Source organism: Phragmites australis, chromosome 20 (assembly GCF_958298935.1).
Source record: "Phragmites australis chromosome 20, lpPhrAust1.1, whole genome shotgun sequence".
NCBI lineage: Eukaryota > Viridiplantae > Streptophyta > Magnoliopsida > Poales > Poaceae > Phragmites > Phragmites australis.
In genome coordinates this window covers 8,274,376-8,287,729 of record NC_084940.1, presented here as the reverse complement: position 1 = coordinate 8,287,729, position 13,354 = coordinate 8,274,376, and the positions used below count along the sequence as shown (strand labels likewise).

The window sequence follows — 13,354 nt, the reverse complement described above, 5'->3', positions numbered from 1 at the left end:
GCTCCGCCTGGAGACCCCACGGCCCGTGCGGGTGTTGCCCGCTGAGGAGCCGACTCTGGCGGCACCGCGCTGAAAAGTGGCGCGAGGACTCTCGACCTGTACCTGGCGGCGAGCGGTGCCGACCAACGCGGCGATGTCTTGCATCCATCGGCCTTCCGGAGTGTTTGGCGTGGCCTGAATGGGAGGGTGCCTGAGGAGGGCTTGCGCCGCAAGCAAGGCGCTCCCTGGGCTGGCCTCACTAAAAGCGAGCCTGCGCCGGGGCGGCGCCCGACGTGATCCAGAGGCGGACCTAGCGGCCGGGGCCCTGACCATCTGCTGGGGGTCGGAGAGCACACCGGCAGCGGCGGCGCTGATGGGCCCAGCGCCCTGATCCCCTTGGGCGGGAAAAACCTCTTGGCCGTGGGGCGGCGTCCCGTCACTGGAAGTGGAGCCGGAACGCTGAAGACGATGCCCACCGGCCATCTTTTCCTGTGGAGAAAAAAAAAGGGAAACAAACAATCTAGGGATATTCCCCCCTACCTGGCGCGCCAGCTGTCGGAGAGTGAACTCCTGTCGCAGGGATCCCGAGAGACCCCTCTTTAGAGATTCGGCCGGGGGGATGATCCTAGAAAAGTTTGCACGGGAAATGAGCGGAAAAGGAAATAAATGCGATGGCTTGCGGGGACACCGGGTTTTTGGACAGGTTCGGGCCGCGCGGAGGCGTAACACCCTACTCCTGTGTGAGTGTTATCTCTGGTTCTCGAAGGAGAACTCTTTTACAAAAGAGCCGAAGGCTCTTATGTTCTAGCTAGCTGGTCTCTTGATCGTCTTGCGATCGGGGCTGTTCTTTTCTTGTTCTCTTTTTCTGTCTTCGTCTATCCGTCTTCTCTAGCGTCCTCCTTCCTTTCCTTTTATAGATGCGCCGACCTCGACATATCCTGAATGGGAAAGAGGGGATGCCAATGCCCAGGTGCCACGGAGAAAGGCCTAATCATCTCATTTTGGCGAAGTGACAGGGGCGGTGGAGGAAGGCGGCGCGCATTCGACCACTAGCCGCTGTGGAAGCTTCGGGGTGCCATAAAAGAAAGGCCCACCGGACAGCCTCAGAGGTGCCCGGTGCGCCCACTCTGTCTTGTTCTTCTGCCAGGGCAGGGTGGCAGGCCGAGTGCTTCGGTTCTGGTAACGTTATCCCGAGGTGCGCAAGTGGAAACGGGACGGGACCCGTGCATTTAATGAACCCACGCCCCCTAGCCTGGGCATGGCCGGGTCTGACACTGGGGCGTGGGCAGCCGAGAATGTCAGGATGTCAGAATGCCAGGCCACGCGCGCCTATTAAATGCGGCATCGGGCCCTTGACTGGATGACATTCTGGCGACGGGGCCCTTTGAGTCTTTGAACGATCTTGCGCGAACCTTCTGGGGACCGAGTCCCCGGGGGCTGCCACGTGCAGCCCCGAGCACTATCTCCCGAGCATCTTGGGGGGACCTTCGGGGCACCGAGTCCTCGGGGGCTGCCACGTGCAGCCCCGAGCACCCTCTCCCGAGTACTTCAGCGAGACCTTCGGGGCACCGAGTCCTCGCGGGCTGCCACGTGCAGCCCCGAGCACCCTCTCCCGAGTACTTGAGTGAGACCTTCGGGGCACCGAGTCCTCGCGGGCTGCCACGTGCAGCCCCGAGCACTATCTCCCGAGCATCTTGGGGGGACCTTCGGGGCACCGAGTCCTCGGGGGCTGCCACGTGCAGCCCCGAGCACCCTCTCCCGAGTACTTCAGCGAGACCTTCGGGGCACCGAGTCCTCGGGGGCTGCCACGCGCAGCCCCGAGCACCCTCTCCCGAGTACTTGAGTGAGACCTTCGGGGCACCGAGTCCTCGCGGGCTGCCACGTGCAGCCCCGAGCACCCTCTCCCGAGTCTCTGCTTTTACCTTGCAGGGTGGTGATATGTGGTGGGCGGCCGGTTTGGCCTCGGGACTTAGGGACCCCTGGTTCTAAATACACCGACACATTTCTTTTGTTCTTATGGCATTTCTCAGTAAATCCATGATTCATCACTTATGCATCTCCTATGAAATAACCTAGAGCTCATTTATCTTGATGCATTTTTAATCTCCCCATACACCTAGAGCTCATGCATATCTCTCAATGCATTACCTATGGAACAACCTATTAACAAACTCAATACCATTGTTAGTCCATAGGTATTGTCATTAATTACCAAAATCACACATAAGGGCTTGATGCACTTTCAGATCATAAACTGATTAATACTAAAAGGTAAAATCCAAGCCAAAGGCACATGTACCATACCTTGTTTGTGATCTTATCAACTTCATCTTTGTACACCATCTCTTGTGCCGCTTGCACATTAAAATCTGCCACCTAGTTAATGTCAAAATAGAACAAAAAGCTCACTCTCAAAGGCAAGATATTAAGATAACTCGTAGTTCAACTGGTTTCATTCATGTAAACGGGTCAAACGGGGGAACGAAATAAATTGACTAAGACTATGCATGCAGTCGCAGAAAGCAAGATATGATTCTTTTTTATTATTATTTAGTTCAATGGCTCAGTAAGAGCTATAGGATACCTGAGTCTATGTATAGTTACAAATGGTATATTCATAAAGCGAGCTAATGTATTCACAAGTAAAGTTTTACCTGTGAAAGAAGTGGATCGTCAATATAAAATATTGTTGAGTGCCCTTTCTTTTACAGTATTTTAGATTATCCGATATCTATTACAACAACTTTAAATGGTTGTAACTGTCTTATCTGTGCTAGTAGGTCCTACTAACAGTACATTGCTTTTTTCTAGTTCCACATTGTCATCATCATCAGCTTCCCCATTGAAACCCCCAAGGGACGGACTTGAGGAAGCAAAGTCACGGGTGAACAGTACCCATGACTTTGCTTCGATGTGCATCGCTTGATTGAAAATGGATGGTAAAAATTCAGTGGCACAACATTGCTACAGCACCTATGATACAGTAAAATCAGCACAACATCCTCATGCACAGTGATATGCTACAGTACCTAACTGCATGTTACTATTCATCCTCACCCGAAAACATTGTTCACCTGTGCCTTTGCTTCTACACCCAATGCCAATCAAAACCACCCAAATCTTCTCTAGACCAAAATTTTTAGCTTATATAATCAATCAGTAAAAGATATAAATGAATTCAACAATAAATATCCTTCATTGTATTGAGAAAAATAGGAATTGACGTGGTAAATTGAAACTTACCCCTTTTGTAAAGACTGATGGTATATCCATTTATACTGGTTGTAAACTGCAACAGATAACACATGCAGGTTTAAAGGGCTACATTAGATCAGGACAAATCCATTATTGTTGAGTAATAATAGTGTTAAAGTGCATTAATTAATCAATTGTGAGACAATTCAAAATGATCCAAACATTAATAAGCATAATTAGAAGTTTAGAACACTTACTAATGGCACCTGTTGATAAAGCTCAACAGTCAACAAACAGATGTTAAAGTAGACTCAATGGCTCAAACAGAAACATGGTAGTAGAAATGATTGAACTACCAGCATAGTCACTAACTCCAAATGACGGGTGTAGCAAAACTTAGCATGTGTAAGCATGAAAAACAAATGTAACTAATTGTTTTCACATTAGCCAAAAACAAATAATTGATCCACATTACCTGTATGGATATGAAGCAGTTCAACTCTTCAAGGTATCCATCAAAACAGATAATTAACCAAAAAAGACATATCTTACAAAGGGAAAAGAATCATATATATACCCTTCAAGAAACAGTAGCCTATGCACTCTTCTCACCCCCTACCACCAGTAGCAAACGATGCACTGTTGGCCTCTGCCTTGGCAGTTGCATCCATTTCCTAATTAAGGTCCCTGTCTCACGCGACGGCTCGTGCGATGGCTGGTTTTCGGCTGTTGGGATTCATGGGATTAGAAGTTTTGATCTGTGGGATAGGAAGTTCCGATCTGTGTAGTATGAGTTCAATGGCTAGTTTTTCAGAGTGAGGTATTTATACCCCTTAACCCCATTTCGTGAGGTTGCTACTTAGAGGACTCTACGCTACTCTTGTGAGGTGTTTTGAACTTGGTGTTTCCTTTGAGTGCTCCCCTTCTCTCTCTAACAAGATTTGGTGAAAATCAAGCCTTGGTGCTTAGTGAGTAGAGAGAGGTGTGAGAGAGTGTGGTGCTTTGGTAGCCTACGAATTGCCGCATAGGTTGCGTGCGTTTAAGCACTCGATGTTGCTCGTGCGTGAGTTCAGGAGTTTGTTACTCTTGGAGATCATCGTCTTCTAGACGGCTCAACGGTGGATTATCGGTGATCTCCTCAAGTGAAGATTATGAGGAGCCGCAAAAGTGGCTGCAGAATTCACCATCTTCGGAGTGGAGGAAGAGTTGGCCATAGGGGAGGCGAGGAGTGCATCTGTGCAACCTCGTGAGGAAAAGGGTTGAAAAAGACAGCTCAAGTGTGACCGAGCTTCCTCAACGAAGACATAGTATATCGGTAGATATCCGAACTTCAGTAACAAATTATTTGTCTCTATATTTTCTTGCTCTTGTGCATTACTTTGATATCTATGCTTGTATGCTTGTTTGTATGTGCATAGAGTTAATTCCACGATTCTAAAATCTATTTATTTTGAACTGATTGGAACTTCCAATTTAGAAAATCGGAACTTCCTATGAACAGTAAAATCAGAACCTCCAATGAATGGTACTGAATTTCCAATGAACAGTAATTTTAGAATTTCGGATTAGAGTTCTCTCGCTTGATTTGAATAATCTTTGTCTCATCCTAGGATTGTAAGCTTCATATTGGTGTAGGGTAATTATGTACTAGTTGAGCTTAGCATATCTAGATTTTTTACTTGTGAAAAATACATTAGTTTATTTCTACTGTAAGTTTAGGCTAAATAGTACTTAGTCGGCCTGCTAGCCAATAAACAGAGAACTCGCTAGAGAATAAAAACATGTGACCTAGTAGAACCTACATAAATCGAATTTTTTGTCAATCACTGTAGGTTGTTCAATAAGAGATATCCACAATGAACTACCGAATAAGTGTGTTGTATGATGTGCCACTCATCGTCAATAAACCACCGAATAAGCATATGTTGTACGATGTGCCACTCATCGTGTCAACTTGTTGTGACACGTGGTTGGTTCCTAGCGAGACATCAATGATATATTGAAGACATATTAACTTATCTAGTGTGTTATTTTAAATATTGATATACAAACTTATTTATTGACTGCTTTCTCTAATTATAAATAAATGTAGTTTTAGATATTAACACAGTTGTGGCCGGAGGGTGTACAAGGAGTAAGACAAACATCATAATAGAATCTCGAGGCGCGCGACAACTGCATAGTCAGTTCGGCCCATGTCGGACTGCGTGAAGCCCAGCCCATCTTCTTCTGAGCCCATGTCTTTAGACTGGCCTCGACGCCGTCGAGTCGATGCCTTCCGCCATGGCGCGGTTGCAAAGCCTCGCCGCCGCCGCCGCCCTCGCGGCCACAGTCGCCGCCGTCCTCTCAAGTAATTTCGTGCTCTTCCCTCACCTCACCGTCTCTAGCTCCAAGTGCCAAGCACTTCCCTCTCCTAAGTGCTGTCTCACCAACGTACCCATCCCGCAGGCCTGCTCTACAGGCGCAAATGCGGCTGCCTGGCCGCGCGGGTCCTGGAGCTGGAGGCCTCGCTGGCGGCAACCGCGGAGAAGGCCGCCGCCGAGCGCCGTGGCAGAGTCCGTGCTCAGCAGGTGAGGTCGGCCCTGCCGCGCAACAAGTTGTTGCGCGGGTTAGGACTTGCACATTTCCTCTTTGAGTTGAGCCTGTCTCATCTCGTACTGCTGGATCTCTCGCTTCTTGCTTGCAGTCGTTGAGGGCGGCTCTGAGCGAGCAGGAGCCCCGCTCCGACGAGCCGAGGACGGCCAAGGCCCTGGCGTCGCACTCGTACCCGATGGCCCCGATCGGCACCGTGCAGTCCTGCTTCTCCACTAGGTGCTGACCGCTGGTGCCATCCATCTGGTCCAATTTGTGACGCTTTTTAGTAATTCAGTGAACTTCTTGAGTAGTAAGAGTGACTGAATGAGTTAATGGTGTGGAGGTGTATGTTGTTCACGTGAATAACGGAGGTGATGAGCTATGGCTGTTGATTTTGCAGGAATGGTACACCGAGGCAGCCTTTGGTGGTGCCTCTGGCCAGGGCGACAGTGGCACTTGATCCGACCCGTGTCCCGGCGGAAGCGCTTGAGGGACTTGCTAGTTACTCACACTGCTGGATTATCTATGTGTTCCATCTGAACACTGATCTTGATAAAATGTGGAAAGATCCTGCCAGGTCCAAGCTAAAAGCGAAGGTACGATTTTTTCTTAGCCTTTAGTTTTTTTTCCTCGATGACAAAAAATATTCCTCTGAATGTTGTACTAGTAGATATGGGCTCATCAACTGGTGAATTCTTGTGTTTGTCATGGAAGGTGAGAGTACCCAGATTGAAAGGGGGCAAGATGGGGGTCTTGGCTACTAGATCGCCACATCGGCCTAATCCAATCGGGCTCAGTGTAGCAAAGGTAAGAATCATAAAATCCAACAAGCCTTCCTTCTGTCGGCTGTGTGTGTGTGGCCTATTCAACACAACGGTACAAGTGTCTCCTGAGAGGGTCTAATGTTTATCTTCAATTGTTATTGCTTTCTGGAACACAAATCGAGGATACCAATGTTAGCATTGAGAAAATTTATGAACTTCTAGGTCGACAGTAATCTTAATGATCATTGTTATCTGTATGTTGCTTGTTATGCATTGTGTGAGGGATGGTTTTGCACACGGATTTCAAAACAGGGTGCTATTCAAAAAAGTATTCTTGTGACCAAAACATGGTTTTTTTCACTTAAATTCTAAGAAAACTAACTAATTCGTTGATCGGATTTTGATCCCCACTGCCTTGCATACTAAATGATTTTGTCTCTATACAATACTGTGTAGGATAGAGTGTGAACATTTGTTACTCGCAGTGGACTATTGTCTAAATTGATCTATCTTGTTCAGCATGCTATTCTGTTGAGTTTTTTCGTTTCAACTTTTTACAGGTGGAGGCAGTGGATGGTCATGCCATTTTGCTTTCTGGAGTAGATTTGGTTGATGGCACGGTATCATTTTAAGTGCTTATATGGTCCAGCATTATAATGAGGATTAATATAATTTAGCAATGTCAGCTGTAAACTCGTCCTAATACATTGATTCCGCATCGACAGCCTGTGCTTGATATTAAACCATACCTGCCATATTCTGATAGTGTTAAAGGTGCAGCTGTTCCCAATTGGTTAGAGGTATGTACTATATTGCATCCCTGTTGATGCATTTTCTTGACGTTTAAAATTCATTTATCTCTCAGCAATTTGAAAAAAAAAATGTCTCTCGTTTTCTGATCATCTTCATTCTGCACATGAGTATACAGCACATGAGTATTGACACTTTGACAGGCTTTTAGATTGATGAATGTTTATTAGGTATTGTTCATATGTTGATTTCTATATACGACATACAGTTGGCACCGACCCTATCAAATTGAAAAGATGTGTAGTTGCTGCTTTACGTTTTAGACAACGCTTCACATTTTTCTAGTTTACCAAACTTTTCTACTGCGAAGTAGGATCGCTTTAGAGTAAGAATTGGATATCGAAAAAACAATAGCTGTATCTTGTTTAGGCAATGCAGGCTAAAAGCTCGCTTGATCTAATGTGCTGTTTGAATGTCATCCAGGGTCTCATTTTTTTTTGTCTGTTATCAATATATCACCATGTAGTTCATTTTCTACATCGAACCTTCATGGCAGCAGGCTCACTTCTGTACCTTTTTATGGCAACATTATAATCGAGTTACTCTTGTATTTCCCTGGATTGTTCACCAAGTGCTAATGGTGAATATGTTCTCCAAGCAGGTTGATGGTGCATTAGGTGTGGAGTCTATCCAATTTTCTGAGCACTTCACTTCTGCACTTCCCAGCTGCTGGATGCATGTAGTAAGTGTTATGCTGAAATTTTCTCCTGTGACAAAATTCTTATGTGCTTTACCAGAATGTTGTTTTTTTGGTTCAACTCTGAGTAACAATTTTGACTCACAATTCAAAATTCATTTGTTTCAGCAAAAGCAGTCGCTCTATGCCTCAGCGGATGAGTTTCAGGATCTAATCAAGGAGGTGCTCTCCTGGGATATCAGATCACTGTCTCAGCGAATCCGCCCCCATCAAGTGACCATGGAAAGCGAAGCTAATGACTGCTGTGGCGGCGAAGCTGGTGAGGATGGCAGCAACAGGTCGTGCTCCAACGTCGTCTACCACCTCCATCTGGAAGGCATTGACGTGTCATACATGATAGATCAAGATTCCAACATTGTTGTCGACGATGCGACCCTTCTTCCCGGTGTCGTAAACCGGAACCGGCACAATTACTTGACATGGAGGGATAAACTCAGCATTTTGTAACATGGACCCCAGCTTTTTCGTATCCTTTGCAGGAGTACAGTGTGATGTACGATGTCATGATGCTGATGAATTCGATGGTGTGTTATGTCTATGGGGTACCCACTTGTATTTTTAGGGGTCTCTGTCATTATAAAAAAATTATTTTCAAAGGTAAATGATAACTCATTTGTATAGGCGTTTAGTGATCTGTCTTTGGTTGAAGGTATGTGGAAATAGACGATTTTTATAGATACAAAAGAGATTGTTTATGGAAACATATTACTAGAGGTGGTTTCATAATATGTTTTCACAGACGGTTTATTTAAGGAATCGTCTCTGTTAATTAATTTTTAGGAGTAATATTTTTTAGCCAAAAAAATGATTTTTACACTTAAAAAAACTCTCTTGTCGTCGCAAGTCACATGATTTTTTACACAAAATATACACGTATACAATTCGTGCCATTTGAACCCAGAATCTCTTAATTTGCATAATACATTCTTACCATCCCACTATAAAAGTACTAGTGATACTAATAGTATAAGTAATCATTTTGATATCTTCTGTCTGAAATTTCAAACAATTATTTGGATATCTAAATGCTTTTAAATTAAAAAAATTTCAACTATAAAGTTGTAGATCTCGTTGAGTGTTATAATTTTAATATAAAATTTGTCCCTATCCAACTTTATATGAAAAAATTAAATTTTTTTTAACTCATCCTCATTACTAGAGGTGGTTTATATAAGTAACCGCCTCTCGAAATGCTTTTTACACAAGTGGCTTTTTATATATTCCGCCTGTGATAAGGAGTTGCAAAAATTCATAACTTTTTTCATACAAAGTCCGATGAGGACAAATTTTATAAGAAAATTGTAGCCCTCGATGAGATCTATAACTTTGTGGTTGAAAACTTTTTTATTTAAAAATATTTAGATATCAAATAATCGTTTGACACAGGAGACTTCTTATATGACCCGTACGTGGTAATCATCCCTCAAAGTAAATTAAACAAAACTAATTACAACCACATGAATATTTTCCAAGAAAGCAAATTATCACAGTACTATAATCTCATTCAAATTTAGAATATCCTTATCAGAGCCTAGTTGATTTATCCAAACAATATATTTCATGGAGTTTCAATAAATATTAAAACAAAATATGTAAAGCATATAAATTAAAGCATCATGTCTCATGTATATGTTGTACACACTTCCATTAAAATCATGGCCAGCCTATTGTTTTATCTTTTCAATCAAATCTACACCAAAGAACCACTACACAAGAATCAAATTATGACTCACTCAAATGTCATCAACAACACAAGATTTTGACAAGAAAAAAAATATTTCAATAGTTAAATATATATGTCTAGATTGCCAACCAGTTTCTTCGCCTCTGCACCCAGGCCAATTTCCTCACCTCTGCGGCCAGGCCAGCTAGCTACTAAAACAACCTCTAAAAAAAGGAAGCATTCAACGGGTATTCACCGAGTGATTTTTACACCTTCAACAACTAAACAACTGAGCAAAGGGTGTGAAATCTTAGCCTTTTGTGCTGCTCAGGCTACTCTTCTTTGATCAGATCAAAATAAAAAACTTCCTTTGCTTTTGAATCTACTGTAGCACATTGAGCTAGTAGTCATCATCAACCACAACATGATAAGATCAAAATAAAAACTCAGGAGCAGTAAAACTGCAAGCACCCTTAGCTCTGACTATGTGTAAAAGGAAGAGAATTCCTACTTGCTGCCCTTGTAAGGAAAAGCACAATCTTATCTGTTAGGCACTAAGTATGCATTAAGATTCATGAAAACAAGAACATGAGAGAACAAAGCAACAAAAGTGATTGTGAGTACAAATTATAGCATAGCCACTTATTGAACTCTCATCTTCGGAGCTTATAAGGATGTTGTATTTTTTTCAAGTACTTCTACAATCTGAAACCACCTTTGACTCAAGAAATTAGTTGACACCAGAAGCATAATGGAGAAGCTATTTTTACTTCACCAGCTAGCACAAGTAATAAACATGTAAAAAGACATTTCCTTTACTACCGACTCTATTTTTTTTCACTTGTCTTAGTGCAAGCTGCATGCTTTCAAGTTTCTTCGTTGCAACAACCAAACCATATTGGGCAGGTCTAGTGCCAACAAAACCGAAGACAACATGATACTTAATGCAAAGATAGTAGAAGGGTAAAGTCACATAATAAAAGAGCCAATCCTTTTAATGATTATCTCCAGAACATATAATGGTATATAACATATATGTATATGCACCAACAGTCACCAACTTGGTCAACTTCAAATATATATCTCTTGAAAGAATACTTGTGCAGGTAGAAGTAGGAACCAAACAACAACTCATGAATCTCTAAAGCATTATGCAATCAAAATGTACAGGCATGAGAGATCAAAGACACAAGCAAATAGAAACTCTGATGGCATCATGGCAGTGACCATTTAGAAAGTACTATTACAATAAGCATCCTCAAGACTGTAAAAAAACAAGTCAGCAACAAGATCAGGAAAAAGAGTAGACAAAGGTTAAAAAAACAAAGCTAATGTACTACTGAACAGAAGAGAGAACAACAATACATATCAAAAAATCGAGAATTACCTTATATGTCAAGGCACTTCCATAATCCAGTCAATGAATGAAAAGATAAACATTTAACCTCTAATAAAATGAAATTTGTACAGTTAGTGCATGACAAGATAAATATTTAATCTCTCAATCAAAACTTGAAGACCATTTGATGAACATGATTCTTACCTAAGCCGCAAGCCCTCACTGTCTCTACTAGAAATTATCAACAGGTCATCAAATCACAAGGTCGTCAAATCACAAGGGTCCATGAAGTGTTACACTATAGAGGAGTGAGAATAAACAGAACCATTGTAAAAAAAAAGGTGGGGATTGCAGAATGAATCTAAAAAATTCTAGGAACATCAATGTATTCATTTAATGGCTTCCAATCCTATCTCCTGTGCAAAGATGGATTGGAGTAGTACCATGAATGAATCGCCAGCCCACCATTCAAATGATCCCAGCAAGAACAAGGAGGAAATCAAACATCTGAACAATATAGCCACAAATCAGGCTAATCCACCACAAGTAACTAACCCTCAATTTCAGGTCTCGCTCAACCCCCTAATCTGCATCTGGATCATAGAGACAGACACCACCTCAAAAGTATCATATCAGCAAACAATTCACTATGCTAGATTTGCAAGATAAGAGCCAAATCGCTGCAGTATGCCCAACCCTAGTGGCTAGATAAAAAAGAGGGGGGGTGGGGGGGGGGGAGGATGAGAAGAAGGAGAAGGGGCAAGGAAGGGAGTTGTGAGTACCAGCTGGCGGGGAGGACGCTAGATTTGAGCAGGAGCGACGTCGGGGAGGACACCGAAGTTGAGCTGGAGCATCGTCAAAGTCGTTGAGAGGTGAGTCATCGCGAGAGGAGTCAAAGAGAGGCGGATTTCTTTTTCCCTCGTGGATCAGTGTGGTTTGGGTCGGATTGATTCCAACCCTCGCCCGTGCCAAATGCCTTTTCAGCGCACCACACATGTATTTTCCCGTGTGGATCTAAACCCGGCGTGGTCGGAAACAGACCTGACGCCAACTCCAGCAGTGGAGGGTCTCGAGCAGATACCCTATCCGGTGCTATAGTACCGCACAGTACCTGTAGCAGTACTGTTCACAGGGGCTGACAATGGGTCCGAAGGGAGAAAAAGAATAGTAGAATGTAGGAAATAGGGTAGCTGTTGGAGATGAAAAAAATAAGAGATGTTGTAATAGTGATAGGGGATGCTGTAATAGTGTTTTTGAGAATGAAAATTTGAGGTAGCTGCTGGAGATAGCCTGAATCCCTGCCGATCCATGCCTTGCCAAACGAGGCCTGAATGTGGTGCTCGGATCACCGCACCATGCATACATGTCAACCAAATGAGCTCGACGCCCCAACACCAGAGCATAGCATGTGCCCACCTCCCGCTCACCATGTTGCCGCAATGGGCACACACGGACATCACCTGCGCGACCGTGACAACATTAATGTCGTGCCCGCCTAGCCCAACACAGCCTCCTTGTACAGCGATAGCCTCCCGCGCCTCCTTGGCCGCGGCGTGCCTGACAATCATTGCCATCCAGGTGATGACAATCCGGTGCCACGCAACGTCGAATGCCGCGCGCGTGGAGGCTACTTCGCCCCGGGAGGCGTAGACATGGATGAGGGAGGAGGCGACGTAGATGTCGACGGTGTGGCTGGACTTGACAAGTTGCGTGTGAAGGCACCTAGTGATGAGGACATCACTCTTTTGGATACACACACACCGAGTATTCCTCCAACAATAGGTCCATTGACACGAGCTCGTGCACGTCAACTAAATCATGAGGTGAGCTCGTTCCTTAGTGTTCCTTTATATTTTGATAAGGATGGGATGCTACTAAATAATTGTGATGTATTATTACTTAGGAACACGGGAGAAGAACAGCAAGGGCGCCCAAGCCAAGGTGGAGGTCCAATCAAGTTCGAGTCCGTTTCGAAGTCCAGGACCAGCCTGCACTAAAATCATCGCCCAGGACGCATACGGACTCCGTTTTCGACGTTCTACACATGGTTGGAAAGCTAAGGAGATACGCTTTCCAACGGAACTGGCCCCATGTCCAAATTCTTTCTGAGTCAACAGGAATCGTCGAAACAAGTGGACATCCAGAATCTGTCAGGGTGCTGCGCCACCATTTTTTGGGCCGTTGGGCCGTGTAACGTGATGGAGTCCATTAGGGACGCGTCCAGGGGTCCTTGGCCGACCCTAGTCTTTTATATACAGTAGCCGCCACCGTAATTAGGGTTGGGTTTTGCTTAGATATTGATCTTCACACAGTTGTGAGATTTTCGTTCTTGT

General features: G+C 44.1%; 1 protein-coding gene across 1 annotated transcript; it reads left to right on the top strand.

Annotated features, from left to right (window-relative positions):
* Nucleotides 1-5,422: 5,422 nt before the first annotated feature.
* LOC133902530 (uncharacterized) lies at nucleotides 5,423-8,647 on the top strand. Its single transcript, XM_062344145.1, has 9 exons — nucleotides 5,423-5,524; nucleotides 5,623-5,744; nucleotides 5,861-5,985; nucleotides 6,149-6,344; nucleotides 6,463-6,555; nucleotides 7,073-7,132; nucleotides 7,238-7,312; nucleotides 7,924-8,004; nucleotides 8,128-8,647. Exons 1-9 carry the CDS (start codon nucleotides 5,446-5,448, stop codon nucleotides 8,464-8,466), a joined length of 1,170 nt encoding a protein of 389 aa, XP_062200129.1. The 5' UTR covers nucleotides 5,423-5,445; the 3' UTR covers nucleotides 8,467-8,647.
* The last annotated feature ends 4,707 nt before the right edge of the window (nucleotides 8,648-13,354 follow it).